At 44.6% G+C, this 25,937-nt stretch overlaps 1 protein-coding gene across 1 annotated transcript in view; it reads right to left on the bottom strand.

The window, feature by feature from the left end:
• Positions 1-25,937, bottom strand: part of KAT2B (lysine acetyltransferase 2B) — a 122,915-nt gene that overhangs the window by 66,529 nt on the left and 30,449 nt on the right. Inside the window, 2 exon segments of the mRNA XM_049766478.1 lie at positions 14,955-15,033; positions 15,035-15,082. Coding sequence (XP_049622435.1) covers positions 14,955-15,033; positions 15,035-15,082 — 127 coding nt within the window.

Consider the following 25,937-nt stretch of genomic DNA (forward strand, 5'->3'; position numbering starts at 1 on the left):
CTTTGCCTTGCAAGCAGCCGATCCAGGACCAAAGGTGGTTGGTTCGAATTCCGGTGTCCCATATGGTCCCCTGTGCCTGCCAGGAGCTATTTCTGACAGCCAGGCGTAACCCCTGAGCACCACTGGGTGTGACCCAAAAACCAAAAAAAAAAAAAAAAAAAAAAAAAAAAAGATTCTCTCTCATGAATCTTCCGGAACACCAATCCATGACTATATTTTAAATAGAAAATGAATGAACACTGTAAAATAAGTGTTCTCACAAAATTAACTTGCAACCAAAAGGCTGCCATCACGCCAAGTCTTAGCTTTAGTTGGGGCTGAGTGATAGCACAGCAGGTAGGCATTTCCCTTGCATGTGGCCAACCCGGGTTCAATCCCTAGCATCCCATATGGTCCTCCGAGCCTGCCGTAAGTTATTTCTCAGCACGGAGTCAGGTATAACTCCTGAGCACAGCCGAGACTGACCCAAAAAACAAACAAAACAAACAAACAAAAAAAGACTTTTCTAAGACAGTCTAAGATCTTAAACATGCTGGCACCAACTCTGGTTGTGACTGTGTTAAATTTGTGCATATTTTCAAATAAGCAAATTTCCCTCACTATGCCAAGTCAGTCTACAAGTGATTCTAAGATCTGTGGGTCTGAAGTTAAGAGAATCTAGCTCCTTTAATGTTGAATACCTAATTTCAATGAGCTCAGTTGACCAAGAAAAGCATCACATTAGTAGAACAACTGAATGAAGCCCTTTCCCTTAGCCTCACTACGACACTCTAAGGCCATTGCTTCTGCACTAATATCCCATGGCCCACTTGAGATACCAAATCTTCCATGACTGAAGCTCCAAGCCTATTTCCTTTATTCTAGTAGCAAACAGAACATTGGTTAAAATGCTATTCATCTATTTTTCCATGCTCCTGTCCTGTTTGTTTCCAAATCCAGCCCATTTTCAAGTGTCATACTGAATCCTCAAATACTCTTGTGAAGTAAACATGAGCAATCCCATTTTATGATTGAGAAAACTGAGACTCAGAAAGATTAAATGATACTTCATCCAACATCACATGGCCAACCAGGTAAAGCCAGAATACAAAAGCAAAGAACTTGATCCAAATATTATAGTAGCCACAGAGGGCTGGAGATTTAGTACAGGGGATTAACCTGCATTTAGTGCATGGTCAATCCTGATTCATCAATCTTTGGCACCACATATGGTTCCTTGAGCACCACACACCACCAAGAGTGAAAACTGAGCACAGAACCCAGAGTTAAGACCTGAGCAATTTTTGTGGGCATTACCCACAAGCAAAACTAACTAAATACATCAATCCAGTCACAAAAATATCTATATCTACATTTAGATAAAAGCAGCTGATATATGGGGCCAGAGAGGTGGCACGGAGCAGGAAGGCATCTATCTGCCTTGCCAGTGCTAGCCTAGGACAAATCGCAGTTCAAATCCCCAGTGTCCCATATGGTCCCCCAAGCCAGGAGCAATTTCTGAGCGCAGAGCCAGGAGTAACCCCTGAACGTCACCGGGTGTGGCCCCAAAAATTAAAAAAAAAAATCAGTTGATATACTTCATATCCTTTTATAAACACTTTCCTGTGGGATATGACTATCTTGCAGACCAAAAAGTTCTCTGGACCATTATGGTGTTTCTCATTCCTGTATCCCCAGCTCCTATCTCTACAGGGGCCACTATACTAATAGGCCCCTATACAACTTCAAGAGGGACTTATGCTATTGAGTGTGTTTGCCTAAAACTCTTAGATATGCTGGATTTAAAATGCTGGATATAGGGGCTAGAGAGATAGTACAGAAGATACGGCACTTGCTTCGAAAGATACCCACCCAGGTTCAATTCCCAGCACCCCACATGGTTCCTTGAACCTACCAGGAGTAATTCCTCAGTGCAGGACCAGGAGTAACCCCTGAGCACCCATGAGTGTGGCACCAAAAAAAAATTTTGGATATAGAAGTGCTTTGGGGGGGCCGGAGAGATAGCATGGAGGTAAGGCGTTTGCCTTTCATGCAGGAGGTCATCGGTTCGAATCCCGGCGTCCCATATGGTCCCCCGTGCCTGCCAGGAGCAATTTCTGAGCCTGGAGCCAGGAATAACCCCTGAGCACTGCCGGGTGTGACCCAAAAACCCAAAAAAAAAAGTGCTTTGGGATGATCAAAGATGATCATTTTTCCCCTTGCCTTTTTAAAGGACAGAAGAACACCTGCGGACCAGAGAGATAGGATGGAGGTAGTGCATTTGCCTTGCGTGCAGAAGGACAGTGGTTCGAATCCCGGCATCCCATATGGTCCCCTGAGCCTGCCAGGGGCTATTTCTGAGCATAGAATCAGGAGTAACCCCTGAGCGCTGCTGGGTGTGACCCCCCCCCCCAAAAAAAGCACCTGCTAGAAGATGGACTTGACTGGCATCTTTGAGAATAGTCAAACTCTTCACTAAAACAAGGCAGACATTGGGCCCGGAGAGATAGCACAGTGGCGTTTGCCTTGCAAGCAGCCGATCCAGGACCAAAGGTGGTTGGTTCAAATCCCGGTGTCCCATATGGTCCCCCGTGCCTGCCAGGAGCTATTTATGAGCAGACAGCCAGGAGTAATCCCTGAGCACCGCCCGATGTGGCCCAAAAACCAAAAGAAAAAAAAAAAGGCAGACATGTCGGAAAATAGGCCAGTTCCTTACCCAGATCCCCCTCCCTCATACTTTAGAACACGCCTCCTGATTACCAGCAGCTCCATTGCTCCGACTTCCTGTCATGTAATCCAATCCACTCAGCTACTCTCATGCCCCTCAAGAGCTGACTTCAATGATTAAAATAGAGTAAACATTCTTTCCCCCATGTGGATTCACTCTGAGATAAGAATTCTACACTGGCCCCTCACCAAGCCACCCCCCCCCCCCAGATAAACATTAGTAGTCCACAGTGGGAATGATTTAGTAATTCACCTTTATTAGGTGTCTTTACTCCTAATTTGCACCTGGCCACTCGGCCACTTTCATTCCAAATAAACTATTTGTGATTAAACTCATCTTCTCTTGAGTTTCTTCAACTTCTACAGAAAAAACTGACCTTAGCATTTTCTACACCATTAAGAGGACTAAATACCAACAGGATGGGCTTTCCAAAACTCCAAGGACATTAGGTTAAAAGAGTTGAAATTTGAGAGACAAAGGGCAGTTCATCTTTATTTTTAAGGACAGTTTATCTTTGGTGCTTAAGACTTTCTACTTAGAAAGTTGTGAAGACACACCCAACAATGCTCAGGTGTTAAGTGTTATTACAGATCATATTAGTGCTGAAAGGCCAGCTTAGTGCTGTGGGTAGTCCTGGCTGTGCTTGAGAAATCTTACAGTGCCAGGGACTCAATTCAGGACTAATGCATGCAACACATGCAGCTGGCCTTTGGAGCTGTCTCCCAGGGCCTTTGTCAAAGCCTCTTCAAAAGGAAGGAAGGGAGGAAGGAAGGGAGGGAGGGAGGGAGGAAGGAAGGAAGGAAGGAAGGAAGGAAGGAAGGAAGGAAGGAAGGAAGGAAGGAAGGAAGGAAGGAAGGAAGGGAGGGAGGGAGGGAGGGAGGGAGGGAGGGAGGGAGGGAGGGAGGGAGGGAGGGAGGGAGGGAGAGAAGGAAGGAAGGGAGAGAAGGAAGGAAGGAAGGAAGGAAGGAAGGAAGGAAGGAAGGAAGGAAGGAAGGAAGGAAGGAAGGAAGGAAGGAAGGAAGGAAGGAAGGAAATGCCTACACTGTGTACTCCAAAACAGAGAAGTAACTAAACCATGACTTTTATCATAGAAGAATCACATAACATGTGTATAGACAAAATAATACACTAGTCTGTTACTGTAAATGTGACTATACAATAGCCTTGTCACTCCAAATAATGCCCAAAATTAGACTTCCTTTTACCGAGAACATTTGCAAGGTCATTCTTCCCTGCAGACTGCACAAAATTTTCCCTGAGGCCAGTCTGAGGCCTTTGGGAGATAGGCCTCATTCTGAAAATAACTAGGCCAAATTTTTCACGTCAGCTGCCTACAGCAATCACTCTAAGACTATTTTTTTGCCTTGTAATGTTTTCATCTCTTTCCAATGATAAACTATGAAAACAATCTGTCTACAACATAACAAATTCCTCCAGATCCCACATGAAACCCTCTAATTAAGCTGCTAACATATAGTGGCTTTTACTCAGGGAAGCACATGCTGTGGTTTATTTTCTAAACCAGTCATCATTGTTTAAGCCACAAAATCCTTTACTCAAATAAATTTTTCAATCAAAATAAGAAAGTGTTTTATGGCTGAATGAATGCTGGAGCCTCTCATTTTCAGAAGCCTGATGAAAGGGGTGAGGGGAAATCCATATTCCCTGGGGATCAATCTATGGTTTGAAAACCAGTTTACAATCATCTGGCACATTTTGGGGAGTAGGCGACAAAAAAACACTAGAGCTTAAAGAGGTTCATTTGCCTCCAACTACACCCAGAACAAATCTGTGATCCCTCCTCAAGAGCTCCTCAAGGAATGAGGAGGGCCCAGAGCGGTAGCGCAATGGTAGGGCGTTTGCCTTGCACGCAGCTGACCTAGGACAGACCTGGGTTCGATCCCCAGCATCCCATAAGGTCTCCCAAGCCAGGAACGATTTCTGAGCGCAGAGCCAGAAGTAACCCCTAAGCGTCACTGGATGTGGCCCAAAAACCAAAACCAAAACAAACAAACAAACAAAAAAAAAACAAAGAAGAAGAAAGAAAGGAATGAGGAACTGGGAAAGAAAGAAGCTACTGGAGATAAAAGATGTAAAGGAAATAGCAAAGTTGCCAGAAGGCAGAACTGAAGAGAGCCTGCCAGTCACGTGGGGGATCTATAGCAAAAGGAGAGTCTTCTAACACACACATACACACACACACACACACACACACACACACACACACACACACACACACACACACACACACACGCTAGAGGCAGGACTTGCAGGATGATGAAAACAAAGCTAAGGACATGTGCCACACACATTAAAGGAAGCTGAGGAGACAGGCTGTTCACTGTGATTTGTAGAAAAATATTTCTTTGGTTCCCTTTCCTGGCACAGTGTCCCTACAGCCCTGAAGATAAAGAGAGCAATAATGGTTATTCTTTTTTATTTTTATTCACTGGATTCCTTTCAGTCACACCTGAACTTCATTTAACAGAGGGTGTGTGTGTGTGTGTGTGTGTGTGATAAAGAGAGCAGTAATGGTTAGTCTTTTTTATTTTTATTCACTGGATTCCTTTCAGTCACACCTGAACTTCATTTAACAGAGGGTGTGTGTGTGTGTGTGTGTGTGTGTGTGTGTGTGTGTGTGTGTGTGTGTGTGTGTGTGTGTGTGTGTGTGTGTGTGTGTGTGTGTGTGTGTGATAAAGAGAGCAGTAATGGTTAGTCTTTTTTATTTTTATTCACTGGATTCCTTTCAGTCACACCTGAACTTCATTTAACAGAGGGTTTGTGTGTGTGTGTGTGTGTGTGTGTGTGTGTGTGTGTGTGTGTGTGTGTGTGTGTGTGTGTGTGTGTGTGTGTGTGTGTGTGTGTGTGTGTGTGTGTGTGTGTGTGTGTGTGTGTGTGTGTGTGTGTAACCAAACAAATGACCCAAGTCTTCAACCTCCTCCCACTCTAGCTCTATCTCCAGGGGGGGAAGGGTTGAGCCCAACTTCAGGAAGTACCCACAGAATGAGGCCTACAGGAAAAACCAACTTGAAACGGTTTCCGGAACCTCCTGGCTCTGGTGAACACACAGGGGTGAGGGGTGCAGGCCTTCTATCCCCACACAGCTCCCCCATCTGTCTTTCACCACACACGAGCAGAGCAATAGAACTGTTTTTCTGGCTTTTGTGAGCCACTGTACGACAGTTTAGAGTGGGTAAGTAAGTCAGAAGCACAGAGACTAACATGGGCAGAATAACCAACAATTAAAGAAGGTGGTAGGTAGACCAGGCAAACCCTGTTTTCCTTTAAAAAAAAAAAGGGGGGGGGACAGCTGAAGGAAACTGGGGGAGGCAGCTAAAGAGGGAAGAGATGATAATACAGTTGGTTATAGAACTTGGCTTGCACAAGGCTGACCCAGGTTGAATCCTCAGCTTGCCATATGATTCTTCAGATGTGAGCCCCCCCCCCCCCCGCCCCAAAAAAAAGAATAAAAAGGTTTACTGACTGAAAACTATTTTGGGGAGTCACACCCGGCAGTACTCATGGATTACTCCCGGCTCTGTGCTTAGAAATTGCTCCTGGCAGGCCATATAGGATGCCAGGAATCGAACCACCATCAGTCCTGGGTTGGCTGTGTGCAACGCAAACACTCTAGCCCCTTACTAAAAATTTTTAAAAGTTTAAGCCAATTTGATTGGTCTTTTGTGCGTGGCATTCATTTTTTCACGTGTAACTGACCAGACTTCCCATCACCATTTGTTGAAAACTTTACTTGCTCCACTTCATATTTTATGCTCCTTTAATAAAGATGAATTGATCAGGGGACTGGAGCAATAGCACAGTCGGTAGGGCATTTGCCTTGCATGCGGCTGAACCCAGTGAAAACTTTGGCATCCCATTTAATCCCCAAAGCCTGCCAGGAGTAATTTCTGAGTGCAGAGCCAGGAGTAATCTGAATTACTCCTGATGAGTGTGGCCAAAAAAGCAAAAGGTAGAGCGGTTGCCTTGCATGCAGAAGGCCGGTGGTTTGAATCCTGGCATCCCATATGGTTCCCCGAGCCTGCCAGAAGTGTTGAGCCAGGAGTAACCCCTGAGCACCACCAGGTGTGACCCCCTCCCCCACAAAAAAAAAAGAAGTACCCAAACTTATATGGCTGTTTGTACTATACTGACCTCTTTACTGGGGGTGGGGTGAGGAAGTAGAGACAGTTTCTACCTGAAAATCTACTTTCTTTAAGCCAACAAATCCAAAGTACCCCCAACTGCTGTCCCTTCCCAACCAGAATCATTTTAGCACCCCCACCACAGGATCATCATCATCCATTTTAGGAAACACTAATCTAAATGACTTTTTGCCTTCTGCAAAAAATGCCACCTAGTATTGCTGAAGTCAGTGAGTATCAATCCAGTAAAAGAATAAACCCAGTTGTATATTCTAAGTATATTAGAAACCTGATGGGAAGATCAGTCCTGAATCTCACAGTCCAGTGCAAACAACAGAAAAATTATCTGGAAAATATAGTCATCCAGGAAGAAACACTGCATTAGGACTTGAAAAATATCAATTTTCTGGAGAGCTACGGAATGACAGAGCCATGTCTTGGATTATCTCTGGAAGAAAAATGAAGAAAAGGAGCCAGAGAGATAGCACAGCAGTAGGGTGTTTGCCTTGCAAACTGACCCAGGACCGACAGTGATTCGAACCCCCAGCACCCCCTATGGGTCCCCCGTGCCTGCCAGGAGCAATTTCTGAGCACAGAGCCAGGAAAACCCCTTAACACCACAGGGTGTGGCCCAAAACCAAAAACCAGAAAAAATGAAGAGAAAAATGAAGAAAAGAGATTGCAGTGGTTTGAGACGCCAAAACTAAAGCAGAGGTAAGAGTGAAGAAGAACCTTCGCAAACCATGAGCAACTGGTGCCAAAATGTAATGCAAGCTATTGGAGGAAATGTGCCAACAGGAATGAACGATCCTGCACCTCTACATGTCATCACTGTTTATGAGATCTCGCCCATTGCTTCTTAAAGCCAAGCTTTCAAATTCTGGCTTGCATCTGACACTGAACATCTCAATGTGGAAGAGTCATACTTCAAGACTCTATTAACCACATGTCTACAAGGTTGGACAGCAAAGATCTCAATTAACCATATTCTGAAGCAACTGAAGTTAGGGACTTCCTAACTACCCATGCAAAGGTTTCCCATTTGATCTGACTGTCAGTCCTCTGCTTCACACCAAGAGACGTAATAAAGGATCAAATCGTGGCAGACCAGAAACATCTGGGAAGAAACGAATGTCAGATGACATGAAAGCCAGAAATCACTTCAAAAAACAGGTCTAGAAACTGGAGTGATAGCACATCGATTTGCCTTGCATGCAGCCGACCTGGGACGGACCCGGGTTCAATCCCCAGCATCCCAGATGGTCCCCAGAGCCTGCCAGGAGCTATTTCTGAGCACAGAGCCAGGAGTAATTCCTGAGTGTGGCCCAAAACCAAAAACAAACAAAAAAGAACAGGTCTAGCTAAGCCCAAAGACACATAACAAAATTAACAAAAGAGAAGTCATCTCAAGCCAGAAGCCTAAAAGTTTTGTTTTAATGCATCCAAGCACATTGCATACTGAGTCATTTGTATTATGCTAGTGACTAAAATTAGTCAAGCTCAGTGTAGTGCAGTGTTTCTCAAATAGTGGGGTGTGCCCCCCAGGGGAGAGCTCGAGGCTCCATAAAGGGGGGCGCGTTTGACCTCGGCCAACACTGTCATGACAAGCTAAGCCCCATGTTTATGTCTCTGTATGTCTCTGGAGCTGAGAGTTGCTGTGTCCTGCTTCAAACCCCTCTTCAAAAAACTATGCATTGCAAAACATGCTCATTGTAGCCATTAATCCAGACATCACTTCTGATTAAAAAAATCAGCTCAAATTATTTTATATATTTTTATTTTGCAGGTTAAAGTTTTTTTAATAAAGATACTATTTACAGTCGCACACGGGGGGGGGGGGTGGGGGGGGCGCAAAAATGTTTTCTTCTTCCTAGGGGGACATGATACAAAATAATTGAGAAGCACTGGTGTAGTGACTGAAAATAGAACAAGGTATACAAGTGGATTTGGAAATTTCAAAGATTGCCTGATTTCAGAGACCTGAGCCTCGGCTCTGTTCATAATAATTAAGAAGCAATTTGCATGAATAAGAAAAGAAGTCTGGAAGTTCCTTAAAACATTCTGTCAGAAAAGGAAAGGTGGGTGGCAAATGTGAATAATTGTGAAAGTTAAGTGATGAGATGCAAACAAGATGATTTATTATGCGATACTTCTAACTTTCTTTTTAAAAAGAGGATGGGGAAAAAATAAAAAAAATAAATAAATATAAAGAGGATGGGGCCAGAATGATAGAGCAGTAGGGTATTTGCCTTGCATGCGGCCAACACAAGATGGATGGTGGTTCGAATCCCAGCATCCCATATGGTCCCTTGACCCTGCCAGGAGCAATTTTCTAAGCACAGAGCCAGGATTAACCCCTGAGTACCGCCGGGGGTTACCCAAAATCCAAAAAATAAATAAATAGATAGATAAAGATAAATAAATAAATAAATAAATAAATAAATAAATAAACTAACTAACTAAAAAGAGGGAGACCATCTTCTTGGAAAAGATTAATTTTAGAGCCACATTCAAAACAATAAAAAAAAGTTATAGCATTCTGAAAATAACTTCAAGAATGCTTGAAAATATGCAAACATTTCCATCTTAAGATAGCAGAATGAAAGAGGACAGGAGAAGAGCAAGGGACGGAAAAGAGAAAAATATTTTCCTAACACCAATACCCCAGTATCCTGAAAAAATTACTATCAACAACTCAATATCTTTTCAGATCTTTTCCCATTCATATATGTTAAGTAGCCATTTTTGTAAGCAAACAAAGTGATGATATTCCCAATAACCCTGGCTCTGCACTCAGAAATTGCTCCTGGCAGGCACGGGGGACTATATGGGATGCCGGATTCGAACTACCGTCTGTCCTGGATGGGCTGCATGTAAGCAAACGTCCTACTGCTGTTCTATCTCACCAGTCCTATGTGGATTCACCTTCTTACAGGACACATTAAGCAGTGACTCATCCAACAGCGGTTGACAGGACCTTCAGTCCCTATGGCTGAGGCCCTCAGACTAAACAAATCTAGTTTCCTTTGTTTTTTAGCTACTGGGAGTTACCAGTCTTTCTTATAAATGTTGTTTTTCTTGTTATCTAATGTCTGACATGAAAGAACTGGTGACACTGTGATAAAGTAATCACTATTATACTGGGCCAGAGCAATAGCACAGTGAGTAAGGTGTTTTCCTTGCACACAGCTGACCCAGGTTCAATGCCTGGCAATCTGTATGGTTCTCTGAGTCTGCCAAAAGTAACTTCTGAGCTCAGAGCCAGTAATAACTCCTGAGTGCTGCCTGGTGGGGTCCAAAAACAAGCCAGACAGCCCTAACAAATCAAAAAGAAATAAAGAAAAGCAGAAGACTATGACGACTAATGCACTGGGACTGAAGAGCTAGTTAGAGTGGACAGGGTTTTTGCCTCGCATGAGGCTGATCCAGGTTCGAATTCTGATACCCCAGATGATCCCTCAAAGCCCCACCATGAGTGAAGCCTGAGCACAAAGCAGGAGTAAGCCCTGAACATAGCTCGGTGTGGCCCAAACACAAAAAGAAAGCGTGATGCATTAACCAGACAAGGACTGGTTTTTACATGTGCTCTCTCATTCATCTTTAAATTCTATAAGGTAAATACTGCTGCTACCTCTATATCCTTGCTGAGAAAATTAAGATCCAGGCAGATAAATAATATGAAACCTAACAGTTGCAGTCAGTATTTGGATTTGGGTTCATAGGTCCTACTTCATTTGGTTCTAAATTGTTAAAATTCCAATTATGCTGCTTTTGGACCTGTGTTTTGTTTGGTTTTTGTTTGTTTGTTATTTTGTTTGTTTGTTTTTCGGCCACACCTGGTGATGCTCAGAACTCCTGGTTCTGTGCTCAGAAATCTTCTGGATTGGGGGAACATATGGGATGCTGGAGGATCGAACTGAAGTCCATCCTAGGCTAGCTCGAGCAAGGCAGATGCCTTACCGCTTGCGCCACCATTCCGGCCCCATGGTCCTGTGTTTTTCTTTTTGGTTTTCGGGCCACATCAGCTATGCTCAGAGCTTACCCTGGCTCTATTCAAAGATCTTTCTTGGTGGGATTCTATGAGGGACCATATGAGGTGTTAGCAGGTTCAGCTGCTAAAATAAGGGGCTGAGCTATAGTACAGCAGGTAAAGTGCTTGCTTTACACATGGCCAATCTGGGTTTGGTCTCCAGCATCCCATATAGTCCCCCCCGAGCTTGACAGAAGTGATCCTGAGCTCTGCTGAGTGTGACAAAAATAAATAAATAAAAAAAAAAAAATTTTTTTTTTTTTTTTGGGGGTCATACCCGGCGGTGCTCAGGGGTTACTCCTGGCTGTCTGCTCAGAAATAGCTCCTGGCAGGCACGGGAGACCATATGGGACACCCGGGATTCGAACCAACCACCTTTGGTTTCTGGATCGGCTGCTTGCAAGGCAAACACCGCTGTGCTATCTCTCCGAGCCCAAATAAATAAATTTTAAATAAATATATCAGTTGGAGCAGCTAATACAAAAGAAAAATGCTAAAATTTGTAGAAACAATTTTTGTCTACAAGTGAACCTATTCCATAATTGATCCTTAAGTAAATAAGCATTTAATTGATTCAGGAAATGTCATGCAATGAAAAAACATGGCTAAAGAACTCTAACTTAATCCCTGGTTTTTAACTATGCTTGGTATTAACTGAGACATTCTATTACCCTGTATTAATTAACATTTATAAGCAGGCTTCCATCTTAGTGGATCCTATAGTCTACATTCTAAGTTAGAAATACCCATGAATACCCAAAGACATAAACAGTCTTTAATAAAGAAAAGTCTATTTTGTTCCCTCATATATATTTTTTTCTTTCCTTTTTCTTTTCTCTTTTTCCAGTGCTGGGGATCAAACCCAACTTCTCACACATGCAGTACATATGTTCAACCACTGTGTCACATCACTGATCTTTCCTCTCATATTTCTTGTTTTGTTTTGTTTTGGTTTGGTTTTGGGGTCACACCTGGCAGCGCTCAGGGTTACTCCTGGCTCTATCTCAGAAATCGCTCCTGGCAGGCTCGAGGGACCAAAATGGGATGCCGGGATTCGAACCACCGTCCTTCTGCATGCAAGGCAAAACGCCTTACCTCCATGCTATCTCTCCGGCCCCTTCTCATACTTTTTTTTTTGGGCCACACCCGGTGACGCTCAGGGGTTACTTCTGGCTATGCGCTCAGAAGTCCCTCCTGGCTTGGGGGACCATCTGGGACGCCGGGGGATGGAACCGTGGTCCGGTCCGTCCAAGGCTAGCACAGGCAAGGCAGGCACCTTACCATTTAGCGCCACCACCCCGGCCCCCTTCTCATACTTCTTAACAAGTTGTGCAAACACTTTAACCTGACCATTTATAATTAAGAGCTCAACAGACTGAATACATACTTTGCATAGAGGAGTCTCATCTGAACTCTAGCACTGCAGGGGGGGCCTCCAAAAGATGAGGAAATGTACATTGTAGAATTATTATTTAAGTTCATCTGCATTAGCATTTAATATGGCTGTAAAAATATATATATTCCAGAGGCCAGAGCGGTGGCACAGGCGGTAGGGCATTTGCTTTGCACGTGCTAATTTAGGATTTTTTTGTTTGTTTTTCGGCCACACCCATTTGATGCTCAGGGGTTACTCCTGGCTAAGCGCTCAGAAATCGCCCCTGGCTTGGGGGGACCACATGGGATGCCGGGGGATCGAACCACGGTCCTTGTCATTCCTAGGCTAGCGCTTGCAAGGCAGACACCTTAACTCTAGTGCCACCTCACCGGCCCCGCTAAAATTAGGATTGACTGTGGTTCGATCCCCCAGAGTCCCATATGGTCCCCCAAGCCAGGAGTGATTTCTGAGCACATAGCCAGGAGTAACCCCTGAGCGTCACCGGGTGTGGCCCAAAACACAAACAAACAAACAAAAAGTTCCAGGGGCTGGAGTGATGGCATAGAGGGTAGGGCTTTTGCCTTACACGTGGCCTACCTGGGTTCAATCCCCAGCATTCAATAAGGTTCCCCAAGCCTTCAAGGAATGATTTCTGAGCGCAGAGCCAGGAGTAACCTCTGAGCGCCACCAGGTCTAGCCCAACCGCCCCCAAAATATGTGTGTGTGTGTGTGTGTGTGTGTGTGTGTGTGTGTGTGAGAGAGAGAGAGAGAGAGAGAGTAGAGAGAGAGAGAGAGAGAGAGAGAGAGAGAGAGAGAGAGAGAGAGAGAGAGAGAGAGAGAGAGAGAGAGAGAGGTGTGTATACACATATATGGATGCTCAAGAGACCATGACATGTTGGGTGACTGAACCGAAGTCTGCTATGTGCAAAGCAAATACTTAACCCCCTATATTATCTCTTTAGCCTGGAAAGGTAGCTTTAAGATGCTAATGAAAAAGAGCCAGAAGTGATCCTGAACAGTCAGGACGATCCTCTGAACTTTGCAGGTTATGGTCCAACCTACCCACACACAGACTCTAAAAACTAAATTGTATGGTTTGTGTGCTTCATGCTGGGAAATGGGGTTGGGGGGAAGGGAGGTTCCCACTGCTGTAATTTCCCACAAAGATGACACTAATTTTTGTTAAGCTAGAAGTGAAATAGTCTCCAGCTGAGTACTGATAAAACTTTAGATTCGGGGCCGGGCGGTGGGCGCTCGAGGTAAGGTGCCTGCCTTACCTGCGCTAGCCTAGGAGACGGACCGCGGTTCGATCCCCCGGCGTCCCATATGGTCCCCCAAGCCAGGAGCGACTTCTGAGCGCATAGCCAGGAGTAACCCCTGAGCGTCACCGGGTGTGGCCCAAAAACCAAAAAAAAAAAAAAAAAAAAAAAAACTTTAGATTCAACCTAGCACCAAAACTATCCAAACCTGAGGGCCAAAGCTACACGATTTGAAATTGGCAGGAAGTGTGGGAGAAAGATAGAGAAGCTCAGATTTTATAAATGGCCACATGGGGAAAGTCAAAATTCATTAGTGAGAATGTTCTGCCCAGTGCTACATCCTTGCAGTATCGGTTAACTGAACAAATATCTTCTTTGGGAGGCCACTCCACTGACAAGGGTTAGAAAAGAAAAATATAATATTCTAAGACCCCTTATTAAATGAAATTATAATACTAGGCAAAATGACTCATTAACATTTTTTGGGGGGGTCCACACCCGGTGGTGCTCAGGGGTTACTCCTGGCTGTCTGCTCAGAAATAGCTCCTGGCAGGCCATGGGGGACCATATGGGACACCTGGATTCGAACCAATCACCTTTGGTCCTGGATCGGCTGCTTGCAAGGCAAACGCTGCTGTGCTATCTCTCCGGGCCCTCATTAACTTTTTTTTTAACCACACCCAGTCATGCTCAGAGTTTATTCCTGGCTCTACACTCAGAATTACTACTGGCAGGCCCAGGGGACCATCTAGGATGATGCCAAAGATTGAACATGTGTCAGTGGCATGCAAGGCAAATACCCTACTATTGCTCTAGCCCTGACTCATTAATTGATTGAAACAAGTAGTTTAGGAAATAAGGGGACTCCAAATAAATTAGCCCAGTGCTTGCTATTAAGTCACTCTGGCAAGCCTGACAATATCTCTTTGCAGAGCCAGCTAAGAAAGATGAAAGGGAAGACACAAGTAAACACCAAACATAACCCCAATAAAGAGAAGAGCTACCGGAAACAGGAAACTACAAATTGTGAAACATTTTAAATGAAGCATTTCCAGAAGTTCAAGGGATTAGAAAAAAAATAAGAAAAACATTTACTAATCATAATAACGATTAATAAAGAACCAATAGGATGAAGTTTCAATGCTGGTCAGCAAAGCTTTCCAAGAACATCAGCATGAAAAAGGGCACATTACATGTTACATTAGACTTTACATGTTTAACCATCTCAGTTGCCACATTTCCAGATTTAGCAATCCTCTGGTCTAACCCAGCTCTTGGGGGAAGCAGAAGAGTTAGATATAGAGTGCAGGCAAATCACGTGAGGCCATCTCCAGCTAATGGATTAAAGAAATTTCTGTTGTTTTCCAGAGAGGTGAATATAGCAACTAGAATATGGCAACTGGAACTTTTCGTTTCTTCAAAAGCTCAGGAACTCACTTACCTAGGGCATGGCTACAACTCCGGCAGGATTCAGTCAGACTGACAATGATCTGTTGAAGATCAGCTCTGGGAGGGGGTGGGAGAAGGGTTGGGGTTTTTCCAGCCATTACATTTACAAGATTCCTCGGCCTGCAAAAAGAGAGAGACCAAGTTATGAAAACAGGCATTCACGGAGATGTTTTCCATGAGAACAATATCCACTAGTTAGATGACAGCTGTTTGCCTCACTCCCCAAATTTATAATTGCCTACAGAGGCATCAGAAAACAAAAAGAGAGAAAAAAATAAAAGCGAGAAGGCTTTCTGATTGCGATGTTTTGGCTTTTATTGTTGTGATTTTTATCTTCTGCCAGCTGAGATCAAAGGACTGTAGCTCACATGGCATGTCCCACACTTTGGAACCACTGCCCCCAAATAAATGTCTATAGGGTGGTTCCATGTGGAGGGATTCCATCCAGAAGATTCCTAAAATAATGAACCATGATCCCTGGAACACAGCTGGGGTTCGGCTTTTGAGTCTTCCATGCTTCCAGATTCCAACTGCAAGTATACCCCAAGAACTAGAAGGGAGACCAGAACAAAAACCCCTGCGAAGAGCAGAGAGCAATCTTAGGCATGTGAGGAATGACTCCCCCCACTGAAGATCACACCAGCAAACCCACACACCATTTCATGTTGGGCACTCAGGTCTAGAAATGCAGCAGGCCTGGAGCCAATTGAGATTTTCAGGATTTCCACCTGGACATTGGCCCAGGTTTTTCCTGTGCTATCATACTGATTTAAGGCAGCCAGCAGAGAAATTGCCCTTCATTTCTCTCCACCTACTTTTCACACTTCCTTATAGATTCTTAGAGAAAAATGAGCACAATTTAGTCTTTTTGTGATGATAGGCTATGACATGGAGGACAAGCATGAAAAGATATTCTTTTTTTTTTCTCCCTTCCGCCCACCCTCCCTCTTCTCCGAAAAGATATTCTCAATTACTCTGCCAAGCTACCACCTAGTATCCTAGAGGGAGCATAAACTGTTTATGGAATGAGAGCAGGCTTTGCATTAAGAAAACTCCAGGCATTAATAATTTTTCCGCCTGTTATCCTTTCCATTCCATCACTCCTCATCCTTAGCTCTTTGCTTCAAACTGCAAGACTGGGCAAGCAGAAAATTAATAGAATAACACAGAACACAGACTGACTCATCCTGGGTTAGAGACTTCTAGGGGTATTGTCCAATAGGAGAAAACCACTAGACACGTGTGGCTATCAATCCTTAAAATATGCTAGACCGGGGGCCGAAGAGACAGTATGGAGGTGGGGCGTTTGCCTTGCATGCAGAAGGACAGTGTTCGAAATCCCGGCATCCCATATGGTCCCCGAAGCCTGCCAGAGGAATTTCTGAGCTTAGAGCCAGGAGTGACCCCGAGCACTGCCGGGTGTGACCCAAAACAAAAGAAAGAAAGGAGAGAGAGAGAGAGAGAGAGAGAGAGAGAGAGAGAGATAGAGGAGAGAGAGAGGAGAGAGAGAGAGAGATTATATTAAGAGAAGTAAAGTGTCTATAATTTTCACGTCGATTACACATTAATATGGCAATATTTTAGGAGCTAGAACAATAATAATACAGTGGGTAGGGTAGCCTTGCAAGCTAAAACAGCCGACCTAAATTCAATCTCTGGGCATCCCATATGCCAAGCACTGGCAGGAGGAATTCTTGTGCAAAAGGCCATCAGTAAGCCCTGAGCATCATAGGGTGTGCCCCTTCCCAAAAACATAAGGAAAGAAAAAGAAGTGCTAATCTTTTAGATACATGGAGTTAAGGTAAAGTTAAGTTTTAGTATTAAAATTTACTGTCACATTTCTTTTTACTTTTTTTGGGGGGCGAGGCACACCCAGTAGAGTTCAGGGGTTATTCCTGGCTTCTATGCTCAGAAATCACTCCTGGCAGATTCGGGACTATATGGGATGTCAGGGGATGAAACCCAGGTCTGTCCCAGGTCTGCCACGTGCAAGGCAAATGCCTTACCACTATATTATTGCTCCGCCCATCCCCTTTTTTACTTTTTTTTTTGGGGGGCCACAACCCGTTTGACGCTCAGGGGTTACTCCTGGCTATGCGCTCAGAAATCGCCCCTGGCTTGGGGGGACCATATGGGGGATCGAACTGCGGTCCGTTCTACGCTAGCGCTTGCAAGGCAGACACCTTACCTCTAGCGCCACCTTCCCGGCCCCCTTTTTTACTCTTTTAATGTGACTACAATGACAGTGAAAATTATAAATTTATAGTATACGTCTACCAGACAGCACTGGCCTAGAAAGATTTGCTTATGCTTTGATAGAGCAAGTATTTTCTCAAAGGTCTTTTCTCCCTGCTCTGGATTTTCCCCCACGCTGTGCAGCAGATGGCTGAAGTTAGTACAAGTCTAAAATACAGAAAATTTCAGGGTGGCTGCTGCTCTGACATATATAATATTCTCCAAAACTGAGATAGCTACTGGGCAGGGTACAATGCAGAGGCAAGGGAAGAAAGACAAGAGGAAGAAAACACTGTTTTTGAAGCTAAATCCTTTGCATAGGGCCCCTTGAATCTGGCAAGCCTAGCCCAGTTGCTTCTTTTTCGTTTTGCTTTGTTGGTGGGGGGTGGGGAGGGTCACCACCTTGGTAGCGCTCAGGTATTACTCCTGGCTCTGTGCTCAGAAATTGCTCCTAGCAGTCAAGGAGGACCATATGGGATGCCAGGATTTGAACCACCATTCGTCCTTGATCTGCTGTGTGCAAGGCAAACGCCTACCGCTACTCTCCGGCCCCCAGCCTGGTTGCTTCTAACATTAACACAATAAGGAGAAACAAGCAAGACCTAAAGGAGGGCCTTCCTTCCATCAGCAACAACAATAGCACAAGCTCCAATAAGCAACTCAAATGACTTTCTTCTGTCTGGTCAAGCATCCAGCAGATCTGACCATTCTCTCCCATTGCTAAGTTATTAAGCCCTACTGGGTTCGAACCTCTCTGCAATGGGTACTGACGCAGTCAATGATGCCAAAGATTTCAGGAGTCGTGTCTTGAGGGGCACTCCCCTTTTGAGAATCTGTACCCAACAAAACATCCCTATGACACTAGTAGGGGATGGGACCATATTTCTCCCACTGTGGACCATAATCCTTGGTAGTGGAATTGGTAAAAAGAGAGAATCTCCAAGCTTGTTTCTGAGCAGTTGGCTTAATCCAACTGCCCTTTTCCAAAATGTCCTTTGGGGGCCCGGAAGAGACAGCACAGCGGTGTTTGCCTTGCAAGCAAGCCGATCCAGGACCAAAGGTTGGTTGGTTCAAATCCCGGTGTCCCATATGGTCCCCCGTGCCTGCCAGGAGCTATTTCTGAGCAGACAGCCAGGAGTAACCCCTGAGCATTGCCGGGTGTGGGCCCCAAAAACCACAAAAACCAAAAAAAAACAAACAAGCAAACAAACAAAATGTCCTTTGGGGGGTTCAGAAAGACAGGACAGTGAGTAGAATGCCTGCTTTGAACTCGACTAAACCCAGTTTCAATCCCCAACAGCTATATGGTCCCCTGGGAACTGCCTGGAGTGGTCCCTGAGCACAGAGCCAGGAGTAACCCCTTGAGTACAGCCAGGTGTGCACAGTTCAGGAACAAGCAAGCAATAAAAAGGGGCTTTGGTCAGAAAAAGAAAAAAAATATTCACAAAATAATCTTCCATAGCCAACTGCTTTCTCTCTGAATGGAAAGGAACACTTTTAACAAAAACCTTCCAGGAGAAAAAGGAAATTCTCCCTGAATAAAGATGCCAAGTGGCCTGTGCAGAATTTTCATTACTTACAAAAGTCCAAATTTTACATTAAGGGTAGGTATCAGGCAGGCAATGAATAGCTAATGTTCAAAACCTCCCCAATCGTGTAATTTGGAAGTCTGTTCTTATTTTGTCTACGTAGGTAATCGACTTGAGCGTTTGACAAACTAGACAGATTTTGCATCTGGGGGAGAAATTCGCAACCACACTCCTTCTTTGAAAGTTTGTTATAAAGCAGGAAGCAAACCTGGAAGGATATCTATATCACCAGAATTTAACTACAGCCAGCATTTCTTATGCCAGAGACTATGACTGAGTTAGGCATAGAAGTTCCAGAGTTACTAAGAAACTTGAGAGAAGTCGAGTTTTTCTGAATCAATTTAAAAGCAACTTGCACCTCAAAAGAAATAGTGCCCAGGATACAAGAGCCGCCCACCATGTGGGAGAAACTATTCACCCAATACCCATCAGATAAGGGGGCATTGTACAGATTTAATGAGATCCCTCTAAAGATACCCATGACATTCTTCAAAGAATGGATCAAACACTTATGAAGTTCATCAGGAACAATAAACATCCTTGAATAGCTAAAACACTCCTAGGGGAAAAGGAGTATGTGAGGCATTACTTTCCCCAGCTTTAAACTGTACTACAAAGCAATAGGTTATCAAAACAGCATGGTATTGGAATAAAGACAGACCCTCAGATCAGTGGAATAGGCTTGAGTTCTCAGACAATGTTTCCCAGACATACAATCACCTAATTTTTGACAAGGGAGTAAGAAATTCTAAGTGGAGAAGGGGAAAGCCTCTTCAACAAGTGGTGCTGGTTAGCCACTTGCAAAAAAAGCGAACATAGACCCCCAGTATTAACATCATGTATGAAGGTAAAATACAAATGGATTAAAGACCTTGATATCAGACCTGATACCATAAGGTATATAGAACAACACGTAGGTAAAACACTCCATGACATTGAGACTAAAGGCGTCTTCAAGGAGGAAACTGCACTTTCCAAACAAGTGGAAGCAGAGATCAACAGATGGGAATACATTAAGCTGAGAAGCTTGTGCACCTCAAAGAAATAGTGCCCAGGATGCAAGAGCCACACACCATGTGGGAGAAACTATTCACCCAATACCCATAAGATAAAGGGCTAATATCCAAAATATACAGGGCACTGACAGAACTTTACAAGAAAAAAAACATCTAATCCCATCAAAAAATGGGGAGAAGAAATGAACACTAGACGGGGCCGGGTAGGTGGCGCTGGAGGTAGAGGTGTCTGCCTTTGCAAGCGCTAGCCAAGGAAGGACCGTGGTTCGATCCCTCGGCATCCCCATATGGTCCCCCCCAAGGCCAGGGGCGATTTCTGAGCACATAGCCAGGAGTAACCCCTGAGCGTCAAACGGGTCTGGCCCAAAAAACCAAAAAAAAAAAAAAAAATGAACAGACATTCTGATAAAAAAGAAATACAAATGGCCAAAAGGCACATGAAAAAATGCTCCTCGTCACTAATCATCAGGGAGATGCAAATCAAAACAACCATGAGATACCACCTCACACCACAGCGATTGGCACACATCACAAAGAATGAGAATAATCGATGCTGGCGGGGATGCCATCTAGTCCAACCTCTATGGAAAGTGATATGGAGATTCTTCCAAAAACTAGAAACTGAGCTCCCAGACGATCCAGCTATACCACTCCTAGGAAAATACCATAGGAACACAAGAATACAATACAAAAACCCCTTACTCACACCTATGTTTATTGCAGCACTATTCACAATAGCCAGGCTCTGGAAACAACCAAGATGCCCTTCAACAGACGAATGGCTAAAGAAACTGTGGTACATAAACACAATGGAATATTATGCAGCCATCAGGAGAGATGAAGTCATGAAATTTTCCTATACATGGATGTACATGGAGTCTATTATGCTGAGTGAAATAAGTCAGAGGGAGAGAGAGAGAGATGCAGAATAGTCTCACTCATCTATGGGCTTTAAGAAAAATAAAAGTCATCTTTGCAACAATCCTCAGACACAATGAGAGGAGATCTGGAACTTCCAGCTCACTTCATGAAGCTCACCACAAAGAGCGGTGAGTGCAGTTACAGAAATAACTACACTGAGAATTACCATAATCAAAAATAAATAAATAAATAAATAAAAATAAAAATAAAAGAGAATTACCATAATCATGTGAATGAATGAGGGAACTGGAAAGCTATCTAGAGTACAGGTAGGGGTAGGGTGGGATGGAGGGAAATTTGGGACATTGGTGGTAGGAATGTTGCACTGGTGAAGGGGGTGTTCTTTACATGACTGAAACCTAATCACAATCATATTTGTAATCAAGATGTTTAAATAAAGAAAAAAAAAAGCAACTTGCAGGGGCCAGTAGGGCGGTTTGCATTGCATGTGGCTGACCCAAAATGAACCTGGGTTTGTTCCCGGTGTCCCATATGGTCCCCCAACCCAGGAGCAATCTGAGCACATAGCCAGGAGTAACCCCTGAGCATCGCTGGGTGTGGCCTAAAAACCAAAAATATAAAAAATATATAAAAGCAACTTGCATCTAGAAAACTCTGGTTCAAATCCCAGGCACTACATATGGTCCCTTGAGCACTTCCAGGGATTCTGTGCACAGAGCCAGGAATAGTCTCTGAAGACCACAAACACCGCTCCCAAAAAATACAAGGTAAAACCAAAAGCAACTGCTGACCTGTATGACTCTGCTCGCTGATGATAAAAGTCTTTACAAACACCATCTTGTGGCTCAAAGGTATAAGCAGCAGGTAAATCTCTTGGTACTGTTCTTGGGTTGATGTTCATTGGACCACACAACAGTTTCTAATAAAAGAAAGTTTTAAGGCTATATATTCAAAGCACAAGAGCTGGAACATAGTATGGAGATAGGAGTTTGCCTTGCACACAGGCCTGCCAGAGCTGGTTATTGAATGCAGATGAGCATCACCCAAAAACAAGCAAACCAAAAATATGACCCAAAGCACAAACTTAACATCTAAGCTGCAGGGCCCAGAGAGATAGCACAGCGGCATTTGCCTTGCAAGCAGCCGATCCAGAACCAAGTGGTTGGTTTCAAATCCCGGGTGTCCCATATGGTCCCCCGGTGCCTGCCAGAAGCTATTTCCTGAGCAGACAGCCAGAGTAACCCCCTGAGCACCGCCGGGTGTGGGCCCAAAAACCAAAAAAAAAAAAAAAATCTAAGCTGCAACCATCAAACTTTATAATGGAGTGAAAGGAAGGAGGGAAGGGAGTATGAGAACACTTGTGGAGGGAAGCTGATAGTGGTGGGTGGGGATTGGTGTTGAGATATTAAATCTCCCGGGCATCCCATATGGTCCCCAAGCCAGGAGTGGTTTCTGAGTGCTATAGGCAGAAATAAGCCCTGAGCGTCACCAGGTTTCCTCCCCCAAATAACAAGTTTCACAAGGAACTAAAACTCTTGCCTTCAATCCTGGAACTGCCAGTCCCCATCATCCTTCCCTCAAGCACTGCCAGGAACTACCCCTGAGGACAGATTCAGAGTAAGTCCTGAGCATCACTCACTGAGCATGGAACACCCAGTGAAAATTTCTTTTATTTTTTCCCAACCCAGGGGAGACCAGAAAGATAGTTCATGGTCTAAACACATGTTTTGCATTCACAAGGCCTTGTCTGATCCCTGACACATTATGGTTCTCCTGAGCACCTCTAGGAACAACCCCAGAGCCAAAAGCCACCAGATGTAGCGCGTGCGCGCACACACACACACACACAGAATGTGGATAGGTTACGGTTCAGAGGTACTATGCCTGCCTAGAAATGCATGAGGCCTGAGCACACAGGCTAAGGTAACTAAGCACTACAGAACAAAAGTAACTAGGTAATAGAAACCGATAAAGGAAATAGAAACTGAGAAAGTAAAAGCCCGAGGGAGTGGGCCTGGAGGAACAGCACTGAGCTTCAAATGCAAGCATATAGCCACAAGTTCAAGGCCACAATGCCCCGAAGGTGAGGAGGTGCAATCCAGCAGGTCCTCTGTGGAAGTCTGGCAGCTCTGCTTTCTGCCTTCCCGGCACCACAAGTTATCTGCAACCCACCACAGTTAGTGTATGGTGAGAACACCAAAGGCAGCACAAATTCCAGTAAGCAAATGCCAGAACCAGGAAGAGCAGACCTCTGGGAAGGGAAAACACACACACACGAGCAGCACAGCACACACACACAGCTCACACGGCACACGCACACGCACACATGCACGCACACATGCACGCACACACGCACCCCTCCCTCCCTCTGCTGTGGGGCACAAAGACCCACAATTAGTGGTGAGCCCCAGAACTAATGTAAGGGGAAGTGGAAGGGCAAGAGGAATGAATGGGGAAACTGGGGAGTGGAAAATGAACACTAGTGAAGGGAATGGGTGTTGGAAGTCGTGTGGACTGAAACTTGACCATCAACATCTCCTTAATTCTGTTTTTCACAATGATTTAAAATAATGATGATAATGAGTTATGATTGTAACGATGATGATGATAACTTATTCAGAGTTCAACCTCAGAAATCATATGTGCCACCAAAGGGTGAAAACCTCAGGGTTCACCAGGAGCGAGTATTGGAGCGTCATCAGTGTGACCCCCCCATCATTTGCAACAACATGCATCAACAACAAAGGGCATAAAAGTTAAAATAAATCGATAAGCCCTGAGATATTTTCATCATGCTATCTAAGCTGGGGAACAGATTGGATATTAATAATATCACCTCAAGTTGATCCAAATCTGAAAGGAAATGCGGGTGCCCCTCACCTGCCTTATGCGTATGAGATACGAGAGCCCAGTATGCTAAGCCAGACAGAAACGTAGATGCCTCTGACCGCAACAATTTCACCCCTTAAATGCTGCCTCTACGGAACTAGAGCCCACAGCACAGCGGTAAGGCATTTTCCTTACACCGCTAGCCATCCCCCCATGTGACCACAGGTTCGATTCCCCAGAAAACCTCACAGGGCCTCCAAGCCCGCCAGGGGTGATTTCTGAGTGCAGAGTCATGATGGCATAGCCAGGAGTAACCCCTGAGCATCACCGGGTGTGGCCCAAAAAAAACAAGAAAAAGAAAAAAATGTTCCTCTATGGGGCTGCAGCAATAGCACAGTGATAGGGCATTTGCCTTGCACAAGGCTGACCAGGAAAGGACCTGGGTTGGATTCCTGGCATCCGATATGGTCCCCTGAGCCTGCCAGGAACGATTTCTGAGCACAGAGCCAGGAGTAAACCCTGAATGCTGCCAGGTATGACCCAAAAACCAAAAAAAAATAAAAATAAAAATAATAAGCTCCTCTATACATACATAAGCTCAGTGATATTTGTATACTATTTTTCCCTCAGCTGTACGATAAAACTAATAAAAATACAATTAAATATATGGACTGAGGGGCCGGCAAGGTGGCGCTATAGGTGTCTGCCTTGCAAGCACTAGCCAAGGAAAGATGGCGAACGCGGTTAGATCCTCCAGCGTCCCATATGGTCCCCCCAAGCCAGGGGCAATTTCTGAGCACTTAGCCAGGAGTAACCCCTGAGCATCAAACGGGTGTGGCCCGAAAAAACAAACAAACAAACAAAAATATATAGAGACTGAATGTAGTTGAGGTGGTAGAGTACATGCCCTGCACATACCAGGCCCTGGGTTAGATTTCCCAGAGAGAATGCTCCTGTCTCCAGTACCTCCAGCATCACTCCCAACTGTGGTGATGGTGCACCCTAACACTGCCAGAGTGGCTCTGGTCATCCTTGCATTCTACCACTGAACTGCCTGGCCCAGTTGGTCACGTTAAACCAGCAGTGAATCACTTAAGCATTGCTTGGGAGCTGTCTCCAAAACGTAGATTAGTGCCATAGACTATTACACCACCTTTTGAAAACACAGTTATTAGCACTGTCATGGAACCTAAGTCCTAGGGAACAGGAGAAAAGATAAAGTATGAAACAATACATAGCATGTAAACTGTCTTTGTTTGTTTGTTTGTTTTGTTTTGTTTTTGGGCCACACCCGACAGTACTCAGGGGTTACTCCTGGCTGTCTGCTCAGAAATAGCTCCTGGCAGGCACGGGGGACCATATGGGACGCCGGGATTTGAACCAACCACCTTTGGTCCTGGATCGGCTGCTTGAAAGGCAAACGCCGCTGTGCTATCTCTCCAGGCCCGTAAACTGTCTTTTAAAAATAATATGGGGGTATGGATAAACAGAACAATGGACAGATCATTTGCTTTGAACATAGCCAGCCCAGATTCAACTCCCACATCCTATCTGATCCCCCAAGCACCACCAGGAGTGATCCCAAAGCCAAGAATAACCCTTAAGCATTGAAGGGAAAGGAAAGAAAAGCAGAGGGAAGGGCAGAGGAGGGAAAAGGAAGGGAGGGGAGGGAAAAAGAAATGAAGAGCAGAGTCAGCAAGAAAACTGGTTGTCAAGTTTATAGCTATAGTATGGGGGTAAAGCATTTGCCTTTCATGCACAAGGTCGGTGGTTCAAATCCCAGCATCCCATATGGTCCCCTGAGCCTACCAGGAGCGATTTCTGAACATAGAGCCAGAAGAAACACCTGAGCCTGCCAGGTGTGACCCAAAAACAAACAAACAAAAAAAAAAAAAGCTAATAATATTTTGGGGCCGGAGAGATAGCATAGAGGTAAGGCATTTAAATGCCTTTCATGCAGAAGGTCATCGGTTCAAATCCTGGTGTCCCATATGGCCCCCCCGTGCCTGCCAGGAGCAATTTCTGAGCATGGAGCCAGGAGTAACCCCTGAGCACTGCCGGGTGTGACCCCAAAGAAAACACACACACACACACACACACACACACACACACACACACACACGAAAAAGAATTACTGAAACTTGATTATTAGCCACAGTGTAATTCATAGTGCCTAAATTAAAAATTAAGGCAGAATTTAAATGTATGAGCATAGAGGAAAAAGGCAGGCATTTATGGGGAAAGCATAGCCATGATATTCACAGGGAGAAGGTTGCTTGAAAATGCTCTCTCCTCTTCTGAAGGGCCGGAGTGGATAGAAGGTTTGAGCCAAAGTTAATAATGCTAGGCTGGGGAGGGGGAATGAAAATGTGCAGCACCCCTAAACTAGCTCCGGCTGCATGCAAGGCAAGCATCTTATCTCTG

This window comes from Suncus etruscus, chromosome 20 (assembly GCF_024139225.1).
Source record: "Suncus etruscus isolate mSunEtr1 chromosome 20, mSunEtr1.pri.cur, whole genome shotgun sequence".
In the NCBI taxonomy this organism is placed as follows: domain Eukaryota; kingdom Metazoa; phylum Chordata; class Mammalia; order Eulipotyphla; family Soricidae; genus Suncus; species Suncus etruscus.